General features: G+C 33.8%; 1 protein-coding gene across 4 annotated transcripts in view; it reads right to left on the bottom strand.

Moving 5' to 3' along the window:
* The window catches only part of TMEM245 (transmembrane protein 245), a 95,977-nt gene that overhangs the window by 10,094 nt on the left and 61,504 nt on the right, over positions 1–24,379 (bottom strand). For 2 of the 4 annotated variants that reach the window (XM_074280062.1, XM_074280063.1), the window contains 4 exons: positions 22,795–22,917; positions 19,162–19,307; positions 4,659–4,759; positions 3,864–4,078 (listed from right to left, as the gene is read on the bottom strand). In XM_074280062.1, coding sequence (XP_074136163.1) covers positions 3,984–4,078; positions 4,659–4,759; positions 19,162–19,307; positions 22,795–22,917 — 465 coding nt within the window. In that variant the 3' untranslated portion in view covers positions 3,864–3,983. Of the gene's footprint in view, positions 1–3,863; positions 4,079–4,658; positions 4,760–19,161; positions 19,308–22,794; positions 22,918–24,379 lie in introns of those variants that run through there. The other 2 variants (XM_074280060.1, XM_074280061.1) reach the window with 1 other exon arrangement.

Below are 24,379 nucleotides of genomic sequence, written 5' to 3'. Positions count from 1 at the left end.
CTTTCTTATTCTACAGAGAAGGAAATGGAAGCTCAGTGATTGAGGTTATATAGAGACTCAGGAAATGAAGAAAGCTTGGAACTAGACAAGAAGTTGACCTAGACTGCAAGGATGAAATGACTACTAAACACCTGAAAACTAAACACTAAACTGTAGTATTCCTGGTCTCATGCTATGGTCCCAAGCAGAAATTCTTGAAATGTTCAGTTCCATATGCCCAAAGGGCTGTCAAACTGTGCATATCCTTTGATTCAGTAGTATCTCTACTGGGCTTATATCCCAAAGAGATCTTAAAAAAGAGAAAAGGACCCACATGTGCAAAAATGTGTTAGCCCTTTTTGTAATGGCAAGACACTGGAAACTGGGTGAATGTCCATTAACTGGAGAATAGTTGAATAAAGTTATGGTATATGAATATTATGGAATATTATTGTTCTGTAAGAAATGATGATTTCAGAAAGACCTGGAGAGACTTACATGAATTGATGCTGAATGAAATTAGCAGAACCAGGAGATCATTGTACACAGCAACAACATGTTTTTATAATGATGGATGTGGTTCTTTTCAATAATGAGGTGATTCAGGCCAATTCCAATAGACTTGTGATGGCAAGAGCCATCTGCACCCTGAGAGAGAACTATGGGGACTGAACATGGATCACAACATAGTATTTTACTGTTGTTTGCTTGCACTTTTTTCTTTTTTCCTCCTTGATCTGATTTTTCTTGTGCAGCATGATGAATGTGGAAATATGTATAGAAGAATTGCATATGTTTAATATATATTGAATTAACTGCTCTCTGGAAAGGGGTGGGGGAAAGAGAGGGAGAATAATTTGGAACACAGGGTTTTTCAAGGGTGAATGTTGAAAATAAAAAGCTATAATTTAAAAAAATGTTCAGTTCCATGAATCTGATTCCTGTTTCTTCTGATGGCTCTTCTCTTGGTTGTTACCTTTCCCCATCCATCAATTCTCATTCTCTCTAATCTTCAATTTGCTCGTATTTGTTGGAAAACTTCCAGGCTGCTTACACAAAAGTGTAGGAACAGTTCCTCCATCCTTATAAAACTCTCACTTGAATCTACCCCTTAAGTTATATTTCTTTCTCCTTTTTTATAGCCAAACCACAAGAAACTCCTAATTTTACTCAAAGTCTCTACTTCCTTTCTGAATTCCTTATAATTCTGATTTTATGATTTTCATCACCTCACAAACTTCTTTTTCCAAAATGGCTAATGACCGCAGTTACCTTTTCTCAGTCATTTTTCTTGACCTTTTTGCATGAAGTATTTGATCCCAAAGACTACTTTCTCTCTCTGCTGTGTTTTCAACATGTTCTCTTTCTACCTATCTAGCTGCTTCCCCACTGCCTATATGTGTGGATAGTCCCAAGATTCTGTCTCTCAGATGATTTTCAAATCTGTATGTACAATCTTAGCTTCTCTCCTGAACTCTAATCTCTCACATCACCAGCTGAACACCAGACATTTCCAACTTGATGTCTTGTGGGCACTTCAAATTTAACATATTTCAAACTAAACTTATCTGTCCTTCTACCCCCAACCCATGATTCTTCTGAACTTCCTTATTTATGTCAAAAGCCCTACTATATTTCTAGATATCTAGCTGCACAGTTATGGAGTCATTCTAGATTCCTAATTGTCCTTGATGCCAAATATTCACTCATTTTTCAAAACCACATCTCTTGCATCAGTCTTTCTTTACTTTCAAGATTGTCAAGCTAGATCAGGTCCTTATTGCCTCTAGCTGGAATACTGCAACAGCCTTTTAATTAATTATCTCTTCTTCAAATCTTTCTCTTCTATAATACAGTTTTCTGTACTGAAGTGGTATTTCTAAAGCTCAGGTTTGACTATGACATCCTCATGTTCAAACAAAATGTCCCTCTCTTATCTCTAGAATAAAATACAAACTCCTCTGTTTAACACTGAAAGCTTTTTACAAATGTTGCAAAATTATAACTAATAAGCCTGGCTCTAAAGAAGACATATGAGAAGATACTCCCACCTTACCCCTTGCAGAGCTGGGAGGTATCCAGATATTGCGCATTGTATATATTCTCAGACTTTTTCAATGTATTGTTGTGCTGATTTTTTCCCTTCTTTTAAAAAAATATTGTTTGTTATAGGGGATGGCTCTCTGGGAGGTTTAGAGGGAAAGGTATTGAAGGAAATTATGGCAATGTCAAAAAAAACCACACATCAATTTAAAAAATTCTTTTTAAAGCAGCTTTTTTGTAATCTGGCTTTGGTATTTTCTAGGAATACGCACCTTTCTCCCTGCCACATCCAATTTTGGTCAAACTGGTCTTCTTGATACATATTATATTATGTCCCGTCTCTGTGCATCTGTAGTCTGTCCCCCATGTCTGGACAGCACTTTTTTATTTTTGTCTTTATATCCCTAACACTTAGCACATAGTGAGTGCATAATAAATGCCTGCCAACTGATTCTCCTCTCTCTTTCTAATCTTCTTTTGAGTTTTTGTCTATTTTCTAATCTCTAAATGTGGATATTCCCCAAGGGCTGTCATTGGTCCTCTTCTACTTCTAAATATCCTTGCAGCCCCGACCTCTCTTTATGAGGCTCAGATTAACATTTCTAACTGCTTTTAGATTATCTGGGCCTAGATATCCTACCGACACCTCAAGAAGAACATATCTAGAAACAAGCTTTTTATCTTTATAAACAATGAAGTTATGAACTTGTCTGTCAAAAAAAATAATATTCTGATGACTACTTTGATACTGGTGTTTTTCACCTGTTCAATCATGTCCAATCCTTCTTGATCCTGTATAGAATTTTCTTGGCAAAGAACTGGAAAGGTTTTCCATTTTCTTTTCTAAGTAGATTAGGCAAACAGAGATTAAATGATTTGCCCAGAGTCACACAGCTAGTGAGTGTTTGACACTGGATTTGAACTCAGGTTTTCCTGAGTCCAGGCTGAGTGCTCTAGCCCTGAGCCACCTAACTATTTCCAAGGCAAACAGAGATAAAGTGTCTTGCCAAGGGTCACACAGCCAACAAATATCTAAGAATGGATTTGAACTGAGGTCTTCCAACATCCTACTCACTAAACCAACCTAACAACACAATATAATTTTTCACTAGTAAGTAGAGTACTGGCCCTGAAGTCAGAAGGACTTGAATTCAAATTTGACCTCAGACACTTAATATTCCTAGCTATGTGATCCTGGGCAAGTCACTTAATCCCAACTGCCTAAGCATAAATAAATAATCCCCCCACCCCAACCCAGAAGGGGTATATATGTTTCATCAGACTGCCAAAGGACCAAGAAATAAAACCCCTGATTTAAACCTATTTTTCATGTACATAATCTTAGGGTGACCTTTTATTCCTGTTCCATGTGCCTTTTTTGCATCTCTGAATATAATCTTTTCTATTTTTTACTCTTTCAGTAATGGAAATTATTATATGATAATAGTTCTAAGTATGTAGTAAAGAGTGAGGAAATTACTATTTTATCAGTATGTGATTATAATTTAAGGTAATGCCCTTCTTATTAAAGAATATAAAAATTAGATTACTATGAAAAATAAAATTAATAGCACCTTTTAACTACAAAAAAACCAAAAGGTTTCTTGGTCAGGATCTCTCTTCCAGGATTAGAAAGCAAAGATCAGAGCAGGATAATACAAAGACTTGAAACCATGTCACAGGAATATTGGTTACAGGGAATGAGATTATTTTGTTTGCAGAAGAAAGCACTTGGGAGTGGGACATGGAAATTGTCTTCAAGAAAAAGGTCCTTGATCCATGTGGCTTCTGAGGGAACAATCACAATCAACGAATGGAAGCTAAGTAGAGGTAGATTTTGATTTAATAAAAGAATTTCTTAACCATTAGAACTGTCTGGAAATAGAATGAATTCATTGATGAGATAGTTGAGTTCTTAGTTCTATGTATCCTTTGGTTAAAATAAGATGGAGTTAGAGTCATTAGATGATGAATACTGCTGAGTATGGATAAATGGGGAAAGAAGGTACCAGTGACAGGGCAGCTCTAGGCAAAGTCCCTTCTGGATGACAAATATCTACAGAAAAGAAAAAAGAATCTATGAGAATTGAGGTAAAAAACTGGTGAGGATATATGGTATAATGGACAGAAATTCAATTGGGAAATCAAAAAAAGGTTACAGTCTCAGTTTTTCCACTATCAGGTAGTGTAACCTCATTCTTCTAAGTCTTAGTACCCTCATCTGTAAAAATGAAGGGCCTGAACCAGATCATCTCTAACTTTGTAACATACAGAATGAACCTGAAAAAGAGTTCAAGTACAAAGAGGGTGTTAAATGGTTCCAAAAATTAGAATTTAAAGAAGATACTTCAGGTAGCAGTATAAAAATTCTGGTCCTCAAAAAGTAACAGTAACAACATTCTGTACAAGGCTACAAAAATGTATGCTATTAGACAATAATCACAACTGTTTTAAAATATATGTCAAAATCACATTCTGAGTCCAACTCTCCAAAGATTTCCGAATCAGAATTAGAAAAAGTAATTCTTCAAACTTGGGGATTAACACATGTCCCTAACAAAAACACCAGTTTTTTAATAAAACACTCTAAATATCTTTAAAAAAGAGTACAACTGTGTTTATGGTATGATGGTTACCTGATGGGATGAAGACAATATTGATTCCAAATATGGTATGAGTCAACCAAGTATACAATCCATAGAACCCAGCCATTTTCAGGGAAGCATCAAACACACCTCTAAAATGATCAAAAAAGAAAGCACAGTAGATAAAAACACTCATACTGTAACTTGGAAAATTCAATCATAATTAAGGTTAATGCCCTTATTGTTAAAGAGTGCCAAAGCCACATTACTATGAAAAATAAAAGAACCCCATTTAATTAATTTAAAGAATTATCTAGGTAGTAAGATGGATTTTCTAGGTATAGGTTTCTAGTTCTTATTCCAAGAATAAAAGTCTTAATTACTCTTCTTCTCATGTATCAATGACTCATATTGTTACCCAAATACTTGATACTATTTTCTAAAATCCAAAGATTAATGTTTACTAGATTGTTGCTGCATTTTGTTTTTTGTTTTATTTTTGGCAACTTTACCTCACATGTGAAATTAACTCTTCTTAAAACTTATGGCCTCCATTCTGAAGACCTACTCTTTTGCATCTTCGTGGTTCATTATTAATTTCATATAATGTTTTCTTTTAGGCTAGGTTGTATTCTTAGCATGAAATGAAAAATAAAAACAAAAACAAGGAAAAGACTCACAGGGGTTTAGTAGTAATTGATTCTCTGGCTACTGGTAAAACAAATCTTTACAACTTCTCTAGGATCTTCTACCTTAAATTCTACCTTGGATTGAATTACCTCTGACTTTTGGATTATTTTGTCTTGAAACGTTTGTATTTTTGTACCCCAATATGAACATGGATAATCAAAAGTTGGCATGGAGAATCAGTCAAAGGATGCAATATAGAAGACATAATTTCTTATTTTAGCGATATCATTAATTACTTGCTAAAGAGCTATGGAAAAGTCATTTCCCACAGCTCTCTGGGCTTTCTTATTCTTAAAATCTCTGAATTTTTTCTATGTTCTATATTTTCAGATTATTATGTAATGACAATGAATCACCAATTAAATAAGTATGTTGATTATTTACCTAATTCACTTACCTTGTTTTCATCCCAGCATTTATTTTACTGCCAAAACTATAATAAATTTTTTTTTAATGTGGGTAACTTGATGCTGATGACAGAGATGACCCTAAGGGATCCAGTCTGCAATATGTTACCCAAAGCAAGCAAAAAGATGAATGATACTTAAATATTTCTTCTTTTATTATCTGACTTTGCCCACAAAATTAATTTAGGTTAGAAAACAATAAAATAATTGTCTACCAAGGTATAAAAATCACATGGAAAATAAGGGAAAATCTCATGAATTTAACAGATTAATTGAAGTCAGTCAATAAACATTTTTTTAAGCACTTATTATGTACTGGGCAGTTTGCTAAGTGCTACGGGATACAAGGAAAATTCAGGGATACAAAGGATAAAAATATGGTCATTGTTAAGGAGTTTATACTTTTAATGGAGAGACAATGTACAAACTAAATATGTGAAAGATAACAGAGTAGATGAAAGTTAATCTCAGAGGATTTGAGAAAGCACCAGGAAAAGTCCCTTGCCAAGGGTGGGATTTAAGTTTAGTTTTCAAGGAAACTAGGGAAGAAGAGAAATAGAAGACCAGAGAGCATTCTGGGAATGGGATACAGCCAGTGAAAAATCATGGAGATGGGAGATAGATTTTTGTGTGGAAGGAATAATTAGGCCAGTGTACCTGAATTGTAGAGGAGGCAGAAATATAGAATGTAAAACAGTAAAAAGGAAGAAAAAGGCCATTGTGAAGAGCTTTAAATTTCAGAGGACCTTATATTTCATCCTGATGATGATAGGGAATTATTGGACTTTATTGAGAGGAAGTGACATGATCAGATTTAAACTTTAGGAATATCACTGTGGTAGCTAAGTGGAAGATGGATTAGAATGGAGAGAGTCTTTAAGGACCCCATCCTAAAACACAGACTTATGGTTTGGACAAACTGGAGCAAAAAGCCCCAATTTAGGAACTAAAGTTGGAGAGACCAGTAAATCAAAGAAAACACTAAACAGTAATAAAAAACTATTGCAAATTTTAAAATCCCCCAAAGAGTAACTTATAATAAGTGAAAATAGAAACTAAAGGAAAAGTGGATTTTCTACAAGGATTTGTTGTTGTTCAATCATTTCAGTCATGTCTGTCTTTCATGATCCTATTTGAGGTTTTCTTGCCAAAGATTCTGGAGTGATTTGCCATTTCCTTCTCCATCTCATCTCCTCCATCATAAACAGATTTGAGTGTCTTGCCCAGGGTCACACAGCTGGTAAGTGTCTGAGGCCAGATTTGAACCCAAGAAGACGAATATTCCTGCTGCGAGAATTGGCACTATTTATTATGCTACAAAGCTGCCCTCTACAGAGATTATATGAATACTTAAAAAAATGAAGCAAGAGATATATTATATATCTTGGAAAGATAATAAGGAGTTTAAAAGAGAAAAAATGATAAACCTAATTCAGTACTGGATTCCCTAAAAATCAGAACAGACCAAACAAATCAGTAATGGATTCCTTAAAAACAGATCAAACAATATAATGACTCTCTGAGACAGCAAGAAATATCACAACAAAAGAAAACAACTGAGAAAAAAATCGAGCTGCTACGAAAAATTGATCTGGAAGAAAGGACAAAGAGATAACTTAGCAAATCATTAGATTACCTGATAATCATAATGAAAGAAAAAGAAAAACCTGGACATTTTCTTTCCAGAATCATAAATGAAAACATGTTAAATATAATAGAATCTGAGGAAAAAGTTAAGATAGAAAGATTCTCCAATCACCTTTGACCTGGACTCTTTCAGTTCATCTCTTTTGCCATTGAGCTCACGAGCTCAACTTCTGGGCTTCAGCTTGTTCATTCAGAAAAAAGGGAGGATGGGCAAGGTCAGAAGTCAGCAAACTACTGAATGGGCCAGATTGGTCCTTATCCTTCTCTAAGGCCTGCCCCATTTTTTCCTACAACTGAATTCCTCCTTCTGGGGCATCCAGACTTCCTCTGGACTTCAAAAAAACATCCTGTTCCCTTCCTTTTCAATTCCTTTTTGTGAGCCATCTTCCTCTTTTAGAATGTAAACCTGTTGAAGGTAGCAATTATTTTTCTTTTGCTTTTATCTGTATTCCCAGTGCTTGGCACAAAGTGAACAGTTAAATAAAACAAGCACTTATTAAACTTATTAAATACTTGCTAAGTATGAGGCATTGTGCTAAGTGCTAGGGATACAAAGAATGGCAAAAACAGTCCCTGCCCTCAAAAAGCTCACAATCTAAAAGGAGAGACCTCATATAAATGACTTGGTAAGTGTATGATCAACATGGAGTGAAGAGAGGCCAGTTTCTGAGGGAAGGCACCGACAGCTAGAAGGATGAAGGGAGACACACTAGGAAAAGCTTCCAGAAGAAAGTGGGATATTCTCTAATAGTTGGAAAATTCTTGCTTTTGCTAAATCAAAATTTATCTTCTTGTAATAGGAAATATACTACTTCATGAAGTAGCCCATTTCATTTCTATGTAGCTTTGTTAAAAGGTTCTACCTGTTTGTTAAACGGATCTATTTTACCACGACATCCCACTGTTCCTAGTCATGCCTTTCTACTATGGCATACTTGCGAAGATGAATTCCTAACAAGGAGTATATAAAAAAAAATCATTCAAGAAATGGAGTAGAAGAAAAGGCTGGTTAAATAGTCTGGGTTGAGAGATAACATATGTAAACTCCAAGTACTGCATATATCTCAAGGAAAATTAAAAAACCTAAAGAAAGGCTCCTAGCACATTAGACTACAGTAGATTTAAGGGAGGACACATAAAAAAATGCACAATAAAATGTAGATGGATTATGATTTAAAATGTTGGATTCACCCACATTAATAGGATTATGAGACTCAAGAACATTAGTAATGAGATGGAGGACAAAATTTTTTTTTTATTTTAGAAATTATACTAATGTTTCATTATATTTTGATAGTTTATTTAAATTCTTCTTAGCACCAACTTTAGTAGTTAGGAAAATATTTTTACTGATCTAATTATTTTAAAATAATTTCACTTCACTAATTTCCCCATATTATTAAGATTTTTGTACTATTCTATTACTGTTAGAAGAGGTACTTGTTCCAATGAATTGATTCCTATTTCCTTGCTGGTTTAAACCTGCCCTTTACATTTCAATTTATCTAAACTTTACCTAGTAGATAGTGTTTCTGAAATTTCTTAAAATGAAATTTAATTTGCTTTAAACAGAAAGCAAAAACCTTTATTTCCTATCCCACCCTAAACTTATAATAAAAACTAAATACTCTGACCCACAAATGGAAAAACAAACCCAAACAATAATTTTTCAAGTAAAAACGTTGTCTTAACAACATTTATATTATGTGATATATATTTCTGGTAAGTTCCAAAAGTTACAGTATATTAACCAGAAGATTATACAATGCTTTAATTTGATTCATATAAGGAAATCCCCCCCGCCCCCTGCAACAAAAACCAAAAGCTACAATAACTTTAAGCCACAGCCATACCCGTGTGCATGCACTCATATGAAAATATCACACATACTAAATTGCACTAAGGCCGTGACAACATGCAACTTAGTAATGTGCAATATCTCCACTAGAGCAAGCAGAATGAGAACATCAGGGAAGAAGGGCATGGTATGCACATTGAGGAGAATGACATGCTTCTAGGGGAAAGGAAAATGGCACAGGCAAAGATGTACATGCCGCTAACTCAAGGTAATCCACGAGCTCAAAATCAAATATCATCTTCATTCACTCAGCAAACTAACAATTAAAAAATTAGAATTAAGATTCAAGATTTTATGAGATTAGAGAGTCTATAAAATAAACTATGTACTTCAGAATGGAAAGCTTGAAGGATGAGGAAGCTTTCAATATCTGGTAATGCAATTAACTCCCAATAATAATCCAGTCTACTTAAATTATTATTGGGTTACAAATAATTCAGATTTTTCTACTCTATTGAAGCATTAGGATTAATAACTGATTATGTACATCTGATTTTACATTCTAAAGCCAAATTGCATATTGGAGAAATTACAATGGTAATTATCTACATGACGTTTTTAAAGTCATATTTCAAGAGTTCCTCTTCCTCAACTTAAAATGATACATCACATAAACGCTTCTATGAAGGAGAATTAGATTTCTTTTGAAAATGGATCTTTTTGCTATCTTGACTACAAAAGAGTTGTCAATGGTATGGAAGACGGTGCTTCAGTGACACCCTTAATCTTCATGACATTGAAATTTTCATAAATTTATGTTGTTTGTATAGCCAGTGAAAACATTAACTTAAAGTCTTAGGGACTGCTAAAATGATCTTTAATTATAATTCTGAGATTAATACAAACTTGAAAAAGCTGTCTTAAAAAATCCTTAAAATTATTATCAGGACGCCCACATTTTACAATGCTCTCTAAATGATACAGATATATCTAGTATAAATGAGCATCATTAATTTAGGGAAATACATTTGGTTATATTTTAAATGTTTATTAAAAATGAAGTGATCAAAGCATCAGAGGATTTTGCTTTGATATAACATGTCTTGAATAGGTTAGTGGAGTAAAACTTCATTTTTGGTATATGTAATTGTATTATGCAGTTTGGGTAAATTATTTAACATTTATAATATTACTATATTAATTGAAAAAAATTTGTTTAAAAATCTTACTTGTCCCTTGTTTCTCATTTGAAGGGAAATCTCTGGAAAAACATGGAATCTACTAGAGAAGGGAGACTTTGTACTAAAAAACCTATTATACAGCTTCATTTTGGAAAATAATAAAAAAAGTTAAAACTTCATTTTCTACTAATGTGGTACATATTTTTAATAAACCAAAATTTTAGTAAAGGCCATTAAATTGTTCATTTCAGCTTAGTAAGTAGGATAATCTTTGGTTTCCAAATTTTCAAACTGACTCTTAAATGTTATTTTCATGTAACCAAAATGACCAAATATCTATCACAAAGTATTGTATGTAACTAAAATCTTGCTTCAAGATCCTTATACAGAACATACATTTCAGTGACATTCAGTAAATCTGATTTTTCTATATATTTGATATTTGTGATGTGCTATTTCCTCTGTTTCATTTATCCTGTCATTTATGTCCAGGTCCATATGAATCCTTTTTCCATGCAAATTTCAATCAGTTTTTTTTTTTCACTGAGATCACCTATTGAACTTCTTTAAAGTACAATTCAAATTCTACCTCCTAAATGAAGCTATCTCTAATTTTCCCCACTGGTAATACTGTTTTTCTGGAAACTATACATAGAATTTTTTTTTCTGTTAGACACTCTAATACAGTCTTAATGTGATATCTTATATTTAACTGCTTATGTATAAGGGCTATGGATTCAGTGGGGGTAGAGACTATATATTATATAAATCTGCATTTCTTCCATAGCTTATCATGGTGTTCTGCAAACAGTAAGTCATTAATAAATGTCTGGTGAATGAATTTCTTCTAATGAAATCATTCATCTAATAATTTATACAAGGTTTTGTGGAAGTTACAAAAATGTAAAAGGACATAGTCTCTTGCCCTCTGGGAGCTTCCAATCTAGTAGGAGAGAGAAGAAATGTGTACATATAATTATAATACAAAGCAAAATATAACTTTTATGAGAGCTACAGATAATAAATATTATAGATATTCAGTACAGAGAAAGATTACATCTAGATGAGGTGATCATGGAAAACTTTATGGAGACATTATGCCATTTAAATTTATTTTCAATAGGCAGGGGAAACAGAATGAGCAAAAGCAAAGAGGCAGGAAAGTTTCAAGCATGATCCAGTTTTGCTAGGGATGAGGACTCCTAACAAGAATAATGGGAGACATGATTGGAAATACAGGTTAGGGTTAGACAATCAAGGGTTTTGACTGCTAAGGAAAGGAGTTAGGATTTTATTTGGTAGATAATGGGGAATCAAATGAAGGGGGACTATTTGATTTTTACCTTTGTATTCTTATTTTTGTTCAGGAAGGTGACATTTAAATTTAAAATTGAAGAAATGATTTTTTTTAAACTTCCTTCTTTTAAAGAAACCTGAGACTGGGGAAATTAACTGATTTACTAAAGTCACTTTGCTAGTTAAAGGCAAAGTAAAGCCAAAATGCAAATCTTTCCACTCCTAATCTAAAGCTCTTTCTCCAAAATTCTACAAAGATTAGCCCAGGGACAGTGTGAAGGATAAACAGGAATTGGCAGAAACTTTAGGTGAATTATTGCTATCCTAGATATGAGCAATTAAATATAGTAGTAGGAATGGAAAGGAAGAAGCATATGTGAAAGATTGCAGGGCACATTCACAAAAGTATAAGATCTTAAAGAATTAGAAAAGGCTTTATAAGCTACCTAATTAAGCACTGCCCCCTTGAGGAAACATCTCCCACATCTTTGATTTGATGTTTGGATGTATGGAGTAGAAAAGAGGAAAGGATAAAAAAGTTAGTTTGGGGGAGATCATCAACTAGTAATAACTGATGCTCTAGCCCCACCCCTTCTCAGAGGCTGTATTTGGAATCCTCCTTTCTTCCCTTGGAAATTATTGTGGCAAAACCTACTGACAAACACTTCAGTCATCACCTTAAGAAAACTCAGCCACCAGCTCTCCATTATGAAGGACTGTCTTGGCTGATGGAAGACAGGTAAATGGTAATAGACTGTCATACAAGGGACAGGGAAACCCATTCTTCCTTGTGCGTGACATTCTTGTATTAAAAAAAATGACCTAAACCATTCCATGACCTCTTTATAACCACTAAACGCCCAAGTTCTTCTTGCATGTGGATGGAGGAGGGAACTACAATTAACATTCAGGTCTCTGGCTCAGCAACATGCAATCCTAGAAACTTTCAGGGTCTACATGCGGACACTGGCTTGCTCAGGAATCTACTGCCACATTCAGAAGCACAATCTTTTTCACCTTGCTTTATCAAACCATTGAATAACAATGCATCAGCTCTCAAGAAATGGTGAATGTCCATGCTGGGCCTTTTGTTGCCAAGGTCCCATCCAGGACAAAATGTTGTACACTAGGTCCAAACAATTTGAGATTAGGAAAAAAAGAAAGAAGAAAGGGAAGGAGGAAGGAAGAAAGGAGAAAGGGAGTGAAGGAAAGAAAGAGAGGAGAGAGGGAAGGAGAGAGGGAGAGAAGAAGGGAGAGAGGGAGAAAGGAGATAGGGAAAGGAAGGAAAGAAAAGGGTAGAGGAGGAAGGGAAGTTAAGAGGGAATGAAGGAAGGAGAGAAGAAAAGAAGGAAAGAAGGAAGTAAGGAGGGAAGGAGGGAGAGTTTGGCATTGAGTAAGAAGAATTCCTTTAGGTCCAAGCATTTACCAAAACCAGATGCAGGGTCTTATGCCCTGCTGCCTCTAATCTCCTGTCCACTTTTGTTTGAAGAGAGGATAGAATTTCATTCCTCTGCTATCACAGGCCCCCAGGGAATGAGATCCTCAGTCTCTTGTATAGTCTTATAACTAACAAACTCCCACATTCTTCATCCTTTATACCTCGTACTGAAAGGCAAAATTTATCTTCCCTGCTACCATTCCTTGGCTCTCTCCTTCTGTGTCTCTTTCTCTTATTCTATCATTAACAAACTCCTTTTCATCATCTCTCTTCCTTTGATATCCTTTCAACCTTGCTTTTAAAGAATATCTCTGGAAGATACTGCATCCTTGGTTATCCCATAAAGCAGGGCTTTTTCACCTTTTTTCATATTCAACCCCTTTTCACCTGAGAAATTTTTATGCGACCTCAGGTATGCAGGTAGATAAAATAGATATATAAATCAAATATTTCCTGAAAATAAATCATAATTGTGCAATTCCCACATTCAGTTATGAGACCCCACATGGGGTTTCAAACCACAGTTTAAAAAGCTGGGGACATAATGGGGTAAAAAAGGACAATAGTGTGTTCCTCACTGTCAATTTCCAGAGTTCTTCCTTCTATAATTATCATTTCTCTTTTAAGTGTTGGAAGGGATGTGGAAAAACTGGAACACTTAACAGATTGTTGGTAGAATTGTGAACTGTTCCAACCATCCAACTGAAGACTATGTCCAAACTATGGAACTATGTCCAAAGGGCTATAAAACTGTGTATACTCTTGGATCCAGCAGTGTCTCTTCTGGGTCTGTATCCCAAAGAAATCATAAAAGAAAAGGGCCCACATGTGCAAAAATGTTTGTAACAGCCCTTTTTATAGTGGCAAGGAACTGGAAACTGAGTGGACGCAAGAATGGCTAAATAAATTATGATATATGAATGTTACAGAATATTATTGTTCTATAAGAAGCGATCAGCAAGATGATTTTTGAGAGGCCTGGAGAGACTTACATGAACTGATGCTAAGTGAAGTAAATAGAATCAAGAGAACATTGTACACAGCAACAAGAAAATTATGTGATGATCAATTGTGATGGACTTGGCTCTTTTCAACGAGGTAACTCAAGGCAATGTTAACAGATCTGCGATGGAAAAAAGCCATTTACATACAGAAACAGGACCATGGAGACTAAATATGGATCAAAGTACAGTATTTTTAAAAACTTTTTTGTTGTTTTCTTGATTTTTTTCTTTTTCTCCCCCCCTTTTGATCTGCTTTTTCTTGCACAGCATGATGAATATAAAAAGAGCTGTACATGTTTAACCTATACTGGACTGCTGCATAGGGGAAGGAGAAAAATTTGGAACACAAGGTTTTGCATTCACACAAGTGAATGCTGGAAACTATCTTTGCATGTATTTGGAAAAATATTTGGAACATGTCTCCTTCTCTCCATTTATATAATCACTACTTATTATTAGTAGTGCATTATGTGGCAATCAGATGTCTAAGGAAATAGTATTTCTTGTAGCATCTGAGCATTGAATAAAATTTAGTCCACAAATCTTTTCTTTGCTTCCTTAAGGACTGATTACCCATGAGACCTACTTCCATATAGCATCCTTTCCTTATTTTAGTATGATTTATAGTAAGAATATCAAGAATATTATTATTGACTTCTTTTGGCAATATCTGTTCACTCATCACTGGGCAAGGACCTCAAGATTCTTTGTGTTTGAAGTATCAGAAAGCAAAGTGAAATTTCTTGATTTAAAAACTAATTCTTGGCATTCTCCCACATAGCCAGTGTCATCATAGAATTGAGTGACTCTAAAAAGCTTTCCACTAATATTTCACTGTGGAATAAGAATGTGACCCTGAATTCTCATAAAGTATTTATGAGGCACAAATTGAGGTTGGTCTTTTTGCGTGTAATCTTCACAACAGTCTGTTTTTTGAGGAAAAAGCAAACTAATAACTGTGAAAAGGCAGATTATAATAAAAATCAGGGTGGTTATCCAGTGATAATTTTCTTCCCCCCCCCCCCATGGCAACTCATGCAACACAGAAAAACCAGTAAAGAGCTAACTGATATTGTTATGTATAAGAAATTAATTCACTAAAACATAGACTTTTCCTTAACTATGAAATGTAATAACAGTTCAATGAAGAGAGGAAATATTTCACTAAGATTATTTGTGAAGACCATCAAATTTTTTGTTATGGAAATGTGGAAAATGAACTCAGATGGAAACAAAGTATCTATGTAAAGTTAGTTTCTTCCCTCTATGTTGAGTAGCTTTCTGGTTTACATTGGCTATGGGAGTAAAGATGTCAAATTTAAGCATATGGGCTGAAGAGGCTTTTAACTTCATCTCATGCAAGGATTAACAGAAATAGTGACAACATAATAAAAGATTTACCGAGAAGATTATCAACACAAAAGGACAATTTGCCAAGAATTAGTTACAATGTAAGCAAAGAACTGAGAAAAAAATCTACTGAAGCTTGGCTCTGTCCACCTTGAGACCTGACACTAGGTAGTCAAGAAAGAAATATTTATACCAACTTGTCTTGCCATTGTGAAAAACACGGTCAAATTATTTAGTTGTTTAATATATATTTCAGAGGGGCTACAATGTGAAAAAGATACATATGACTGAGATTTTCATGATAATAGCTTTGTCACTATTGCACACATAAACTTTTATTACAAAAAGACACTGGAAATGTGTAATTATTGGTCAGGTTTGATGGCAATATGACTTTTTCATTCTACTCACTCTGGAAATTAAGTGTCAAGAGCCTATAAAGTTGTCCTAAGAGTTGCCACAGAGCCTGGTGAAGAAACGAGATGCCTGTTTCTACATTTTATGCATCACTCTCCTAACCTTGTACTTCTTTCCAACCAATTTTTTTCTTTCATCTCTTGTAGAATATCATAGTTAATAAAAGGGCAGAGTTAGGGGGAGATAATAATGAGACTCACAGCTACTTTTAAAATCTTCTTCTTTCACAAAATGCTTCCAGAAAGACTTTAACCTTTCAGCTCCACCTAACTCCTGCTTGTCCTGACCTTTTCTGAATTATTTATCCTGAAATGTCATCTCTTTCACAGAATGGTATTTATATCTTTATTAATGAAGTTCGACATTGTTTTATATCACAACCATTGTGTAATCTTATCTCTCATTCTAAACTGCCAATTCTCTGAACACAAGAATCATGTTTCTTTATCCTGTATTCCCCATAATAACTGGCACAGATGTGAATGCTCAACTCCACTGTAGTTTAATCACACACAAATATAAGCTTTCAAGTCCTGGTGTCCCTACCCATAGTCAGGATAGAACAATTTAATTGGCCTGATATTTGAATCCTTCTACAATATGTACATCCTCTATCTCTTCAACATGGCCTATTTCCCTAAGTGAAATCGCTATTTAGGCAAACTGGCCTATTTCCTGACTCCCAGAAATTGTCACGAATCCGCAAACCTCCATGTCTTTGTTCACGGTGCTCCTCTAGTTTGAAAAGATCTCTTGTTCTCTTTGCTTATCTAAGCCCTATCTTTTCTCCAAGGCTAATACAAGTCCTAGTTGCTACAAAGCGACTAAAAATCAATTGACCTCTTTTCTGAAACTCAATAGTGTTTATTAATTATAATTACTCATTTGGTATTCAGTACTATCTCATATTGTTGCTTCTCTTTTCTTATCTCATCTCCCTCTCTGCTCCTTGAGGGCAGAGGAGGATTTCAAAAATTCTCAATAAATTATTTACTGTTGATGTTGATGGAGAGATCATGACCATTACATTCTCAGGTGACATCATATTAAGACACTTCTATCTTGCATAATAAAATATGAATATAAATGACGTTCAGTGGAATAAATTGTTAAAAGTAAACATATTAAAAATACTAGATGGCTGGCTATAACTGAAAACAATTTATGAGTTATAAGAAAAACTAAGCTGATCAATTAATTTTAAAAAAAGTAAATTTAATAGTGTGAGAAGATCATGATGACTACTATAATTAATTTTGGTAAAAATCTTAGTGCAAATACCAATGTCCAATTCTGTGTTCCCATAATTTAAGGGGGATATGGAAAATCTAGAAGGTTTAAGGAGAGCAAAAAAAAAAAGGTAATCAAAAAGAACTGACACATAGAACTAAGAAGGAGTTAAACAATTGAGGTTATTTAAATTGAAGACAACTGGGGAATGACTCAGCAATAAATATTATAGAAAAGATGTGAGCTATCTGTTCCCTTCCTAGAAATACAAAAAAAAGAGTAGATTATAGAAAGAGGGATTTGGATATTAGGACGACATTTCTCATAGTAAGAGAGTAATAACAAAATATCCTGATTTTAAAAAATGAAAATCTAGTGTATAAACTATGTCAGGGAATTTGGCTTCCACTATCGTGGCAACATTTTAGAATGGATTATTTTAAAATTAGTTTTTTTTAGTGACCTTTTGTGCTTTATATCACACTTTTTTTCCTACTTGACAGTCTTCTGTATTTTCCCCATAGACAAGATGGGGAAGTCAAAGTTGGACAAAAGTTTAGAGCTGACAATGACTAGATTAAAAACAATAGACACAAATTAGATAAATGTCAGTTTGGATGGAAAAAAATTTCCTTAAGTATGCACTAATCAAATTTTCAAAATCAATAGTTTAGACAAACATTAATGGAATATTTATCAAATATACTGAGCACAGGAAACAAGGAAATATAATTAATAAACTGGATGACAGAATAAGGATTCAAAATATTGGAGCATAAATTATAGAACTGAATCAGATGAAATTGAAAAGAGAAAAATGTAAACTTTAAAAAGATGGGTTCAAGCAAATAATTTTAAAAATATCTGAGAACTTTTAATGAACTTCAAGCCCAGTATGAGTCAAAAGTATAATATGGCAATCCAAAATGCTAATGCAATCTGATAAGGTATCTAGAAAGGCTTAATGTCTGCAATTTGAATGGTGATATCCTTAATTCTTTGTTGCCCTAGTCAGACCATACCGGGAGTACTGTGTTCAGCTGTGGGCAACCTATTTCAGAAATAATATTACAAATTGGAGAATATCCAAAAGAGGACAATCAGGATGATGAAAGAGGCCATAATGTATGAGTACTAGTTGAGGGCACTATAGATCTTTACCACAGAGAAAAGTCTTAAGAGGAAAGAGAAGAAAAGACTTTAAAAAAAATTTTAATGATAATTTCTAAATAGCTGAAGGATAGAAGAGGAGCTAAATTTGCCTTACTTGGCTACAGAAAACACAGAGATAAAAAGGATGGAAGCTGCAGAGGGGAAGATTTGAGCTTCATACAAAGAAATTTTTCCTTAAAATTAGAGCTACAGGAAAGCATGATGGATTGCCACAAGAAGTAATTGATTTCTCTTTTTCAGAGATCTTCTAAGGAAGGATGGATGACCACTCAGATATATTGTATTAAGGATTCTTTCAATTCTGAAATTCCATGAAATGGCTTATTAAAAAAAAAAAAAATTGTGGTGCTTTCTTTTTGGTAACCCTTTAAAGACAGGGCAGATTCTCATTTGTCTAATAGAGCTTAAAACAAAAGAATATACTAGATGATTTGTTTACACTCCCTAACATGAGTTCCACAAAGGCAGGGACTGCTTTCCATTTTTGTCATTGTATCTCAATAAGCTAGGGCACATTCTTGCTCTTATTGTCTGTTGAAATGAATACTTATCTCATTAAATGTTAAACAATAGGCTTCCCCCTATTATGGTGCTACTTACTTTCTGAAACTCTGTTTTCATTTTCTTATTAGACAAATGGTAAAAAAGATAATATTCTTTTAATGACAGAAGTAGCTAATCTCTTGACTAATTAATAGCAAATCTAGCAGAAAAATGAATTGTGCCAAACTTTTTTTTTCCATTAAAGTTTTCATTTCTCATTCTATTCTTTTATCTGAATGATTTTGTAAATACAGCATAAACTGCTCATTGAGGACTCTCAATATAAGAGTAATAATAAGAAGACAAAGTAAAATAAAATGAGTTTCAAATGATTAAATAGTTTTGAATGTGATGAGAAAAGCAGATATTGTCTTCCTTACCTTATGGCTTCTTCCACAGATTGACCAACTATGTTAGATGAAGGGCCTGGCTGAGATAGTGGTGTCAGACTAATTACCCACTTCACTGGTTTATAATATTCATCACTGGAACTTAATAAATAAAATAGTGTGGTCAAGAAAATCACCTGTAAAACAAATCAGAGTTTATGAAGAAGCGATGAAAATAAATAACATGAAAATAAACAGACCATTTAAGAGAGTCAGGAAATGTCTATAATATAACAGCCATTTAAAATTATATGCCTCAAAAAGATTTTTGAGCCATCCTAATGAATTCCTTTCTCCATTCTTTCAGAGCTATTAAAGAAAAAAACATTCAAAATCCTTTTCAAATCTCAAATATTGTGATTCTATGAAATTAAATAATTGTGGACATCATATCACAACCCAAAAAATGGGCAAAGATAGAGATTGTCAATTCTGGAGAAACTGTAGGAAGAGAGGCACAATAAAATATTGTTGCTGAAGCTGGTCTAATTATTCTAGAAAATGGTTTAGAATCATGTAAGGAAAATTACTAAATTCTTTTTAATTCTCTGAGTGATTCCACTATTAGACATAATCCCTAAGAAGGTCAGTGAAAAACAGAAAAAGTTTCACATATTCCAAAATATTCATAACAGTATTTATTGAAATTTCAAAGAATTGAAAACAAAATGATATGTCTACTAAGGTATATGAATCATGAAGCAGAAGATAATTAAGCTTTAAAAAAAAATTAAATATGAAGAACTTAGAGACACATTGGGAAGACTTGCAAAAAATGCAGAATAAAGAACCAAGAGCACATACACAAATCTCTTAAATAAAACATATGAAGACAAACACTAAATGACAAAACTTCAAATTAAACAGGATGGTCAATATTTTAAAATGGTTTTAAATTGATGCTTTTTGGTTTTTTATCATGGTTATTTTGAGGAACTACTCTCCCTTCACCAAATTAAATCTATTTCATGAAACCAAGAAAAGCAAATTAAATAAACTTCTCATTTATAAGGGACTATTAAGTCTAGATAGGAAAGAGTATCAGAAAAAGATTGGCTCTTCTTAATGACTATGATATAAAGACAAATGACACCAACAAAACAGCTTTATTTATTTATTTATGCTGAGGCAATTGGGGTTAAGTGACTTGCCCAGGGTCACACAGCTAGGAAGTATTAAGTGTCTGAGACCATATTTGAACTCAGGTCCTCCTTATCTCAGGGCTGGTGGTTTCTCCACTGTGCTACCTAGCTGCCCTAAATAAAACATTTTTAAACAGAAAAAATAAGCAAAAATATTTGATGAAGTGATAGATTCTGACAAAATATACAACACTTTGTGTAAGTAGTTTCATGCTCCTGCTATGAAAGAGGGATGTTTATTCACCTGTCCTCCAGAAACATCTAGAATAATCCAAACTAATGTTAAAACACACAATTATATCAGGTAGTTTTGCTTTTTATTTTTATATATAAGGATATTTATTGATAGGGTAAGATGAGGTTGTTAGAAAGCTTGTCATGTTAAGTCAAGTTAGGAAGATTATCACGTTTAAACAAAATGGATCAATAAAACAAACAAAAATGAGAGGAAAGGAAAGGCAGAGGAAATTGTTTTTGTTGAGGAAATTTCATGAGTAGGCCCTAAGGCCTGAATGACTAATTTTCAGATTGAGGATTAAAAAATACCCCAGCTAAGGATTGTTTTTATTCTGGCTCTGAAACCTTTCACAACATATTGTATCCTGGTTTAGCCTCAAACAGAACTTTCTGAGTATCCTCAATTAACTTGGCCCTTTTACCCATTCTGAACTTTTCAAACATTCTTCTTTTCTCTGACTTCTAGGGATATTAACTAGACTACTACTTGTTCTGTGGTTAGACTAGCAGCAAATATAGCTAGATTTCTTTTATAAATTGGCCAGCAAATGGCACCAGCAGCGATCCACCTATGACTTTGTCTCTATAACCCCACACTAAGCCCTGCAGCACTGTCCCAGCTACAAAGCAGAGGCAGGAGCAGCCAGGTGTCAGAGTCATTTTCCTTTCCTTAGTTTGTACATTCAAGGACTTTGTTTTGCTATCCTTCTTTTGCTGTACTTTTTACTATACTATAAATCCTTCTTTAAATACTTTTTTTTTCTTGGGTTCCTTTGACACGAGGAAAGAAAACCAGCTCTAGAATCAGAACATTGAGGTTCAAGACGGAATGCTGATATTTACTAAGTATGATGTCAAACAAGTACCTTAGCCTTTTGAGCATCACTTGTTTCATCTGTAAAATGAGGTTTCACACCACTGTTGTGAAGAAATTGCTTGGTAAACCATGTATTTGTTTTCCAAAACTCCTAAACTGGGCCTCTCTTAACAGCACTCCCTTCTAGCCAACCTCTAAATCTTTCTTTCCCTTTACAATATACCCTATGGACCACTGCCAGATTAATCCAGTCACACTATTCCCTTGCCTTAAAGCCTCAATACTTAAAGAACATGCTGCTGTTTACTTCCTGTGTGATTCTGGGCAAGTTTAATCCACATCCCTTTGCTAGCTTTAGTTTCTTTTCTTAAGAGATCTGAACTATTTGGTCTCTAAGGTCCCTCCCAGCTCTGAAGTTAGGATCCTATGATACTCTTCAGGCTGACATCCAATGTTCTCTGCAATATGGCTCTAATTTTATTTCCTACTACTCCTTTAAAGTTTCAACAAATTGCTATTATTCTCTGAATACTCATTATTCTCTGAATAAATCCTGTGCTGTCCAGTCTTTATTGATATTGTTCCCGCATCCTGTCAAAATCCTATATATTCTTGAAGGTCCAGCTCCAAACTGACTTTTCTTTATGAAGCCTTCCTTGAATTGTAAAGGATTTCTTCTCTTTGAAGATATAAATGATATTGTTCTTTAGCTCTTCAATGGCACTCCATGATCGGTTTTATACTTTGCCTTTACTTGTCTGTTTACTTATTCTTAAAAAACTAAATAAACTTTTGAGGGAAAGAGCTCTGTATCCCTCATGATACTAAGCAAAGTAATCTTTGTATTGAATATCTACATAATAAAATCACTTTGAGATGTATAGTACCACACTTGACTTAAAGAGTTCAAAGTCTTAGATCACAGTCACAGAAAATTCTGACCCTTTCTAGCTCTATGAATGGCTCACCCAGATTCTCTGAGACTTTTTCTCCATTTGTAAACTGATGATATTAATACTTGTACAATCTAACAAAGCCATAATACAGAAAGCTCCTTATAGGCTATAAAGGGATATGTAAAGCTTATAATAATTATGTTTTGCTAAGCAGTTTTATAGCATTATTTTAAAAATTCAGACATTTCCAAATATTTGGACAATATCCTGAAAATTTCCAGCAGATAATAAATTTCAAAAGAAATCTGAATGGCAAACCTTTGGTTAAATCTTCAATTTAATTTTTAATTTAATATTTCATACTAAAATTGAACTAAAATTTGATGGCCATTTCCTTTTCAAATTTTAGTGAGATGACGAAATAAAGAAAATGAAAAAAAAATCTTTTAAAAAACAAACAAATTTGGAAAGAAAATGAAGGCCCATAAGAAGAACAGTGTAGACTGAAAAGAAGTGTAGGGAATATACATACCAAAGATAGCACAAAATTGAGAAGGGCTGTCCCACTATAGAAAAGAATTGTCAGTAATGTTGTAACTGTGGTAAAAAGCAGGCTCACATTGCGACTCATCACTATCCACAGGGATTCCAGAATCTAGAAACAAGAAGATCAAATGTCTGAATTTAGTCAGCAAGCAATTTATTAAAGCTTTTCAATGTACCAGAGACTGTGGATGTACACAATATGCACACATACACACACATATGTGTGTATATATACATACATATCTACACACACAGTACATAGTAAGGTAATCTGAAAGGGGAAGGTATGCTGAAACTGGCTCCAAAAAAAAAATTTCTAACTCATAATTTCAATATTATCCTTAATTTATTAACTATAAAATTTAAGTAGAAATTAACTAATAAGGATGAACTGTTTTTTCAGAGAAACATTAGCAAATAGATAAACCTATAGAATCCATTAATTATGACCTGAACCAGTACTCTTATTATTATTATACATACATATTATACATATCATTATTATACGCAAAAAAATGTATATAACATGTAGATATCAAAGCAAAAACACTAGATTTGGAGAAGACCCAAGTTCAAATCCGGCCTCAGACATTTGCTAGCTGTGTGACCCTGAGCAAGGGATTTAACCCTATTTGCCTCAGTTTCCTCTTGTAAAATGAGCTGGAGAAGGAAATGACAAACCACTCCAATATCACTGCTAAGAAAACCTCAGATGGTATTATGAAGAGTCAGATGTGCCTGAAACAAATGAACAATGATAACAACCAAAACAACAAAACATTATAGGAACCAATATTACTATTTGCTGTCATTAATGGCCAGAAGGAAGTAAAAATTAAAATTTAAAAACAAATCTATTGGATATTAGGCTAATTCTCAGATTCAGGATCCTGGTTTTGGGTATTCACTACCTAAAAACTAACTTGTTAAAGAACGATATTAAATATCAGTGCTCTCTTTGTTACAACTGAAATAATTCAAAGAGCACCAAAAAAGGGAGAGACAGAGAGAAAGTGACCTTATGATAGAAAATGAGTAGTTATTGAAAGCACAGAACAAGGGAAACAAATACACTTCAACTGATTTACTAAATGGATTTCTAGAACCTACAGTAGCTTGCACATCTGTGGTTTGCAACATTGCAGAACAACGTATCTTAACAGATTTTCATTGTTTTCATAACCTGAACCAAATATATACAAATAGAATGGTATATAAGGCATCTTGCCTTAAAAGGACACAAAGTCAAGCTCAAGAGTTGTATACCATGCAGATTAGTTTATGGAATATCAAAGACCTGAAAGATTTGGAAAATGGACAAGTGTTTCCCAAAGTTCCTAATGAGTAATGAATTCCTAGAAAAAAGAAAATACATTTGCTTCTTAACTTTGTCTGTAGCTACTTCACTAAAAATTTTATACCATGTGATTTTATCTACAAACTATTCATATCATATTTATCTTAAAATATGTAAGCTTTTTATAGTGAAACAAATGTATGAAGAACATGGGCAAGTTATAATAGTGTTTCTGGGTCTTAGCTACATATCTGTGTAAAAAAAAAAAAACACA

This window comes from Sminthopsis crassicaudata, chromosome 1, assembly GCF_048593235.1.
Source record: "Sminthopsis crassicaudata isolate SCR6 chromosome 1, ASM4859323v1, whole genome shotgun sequence".
Classification (NCBI taxonomy): domain Eukaryota; kingdom Metazoa; phylum Chordata; class Mammalia; order Dasyuromorphia; family Dasyuridae; genus Sminthopsis; species Sminthopsis crassicaudata.
This window is presented reverse-complemented; position numbering and strand designations above follow the sequence as displayed.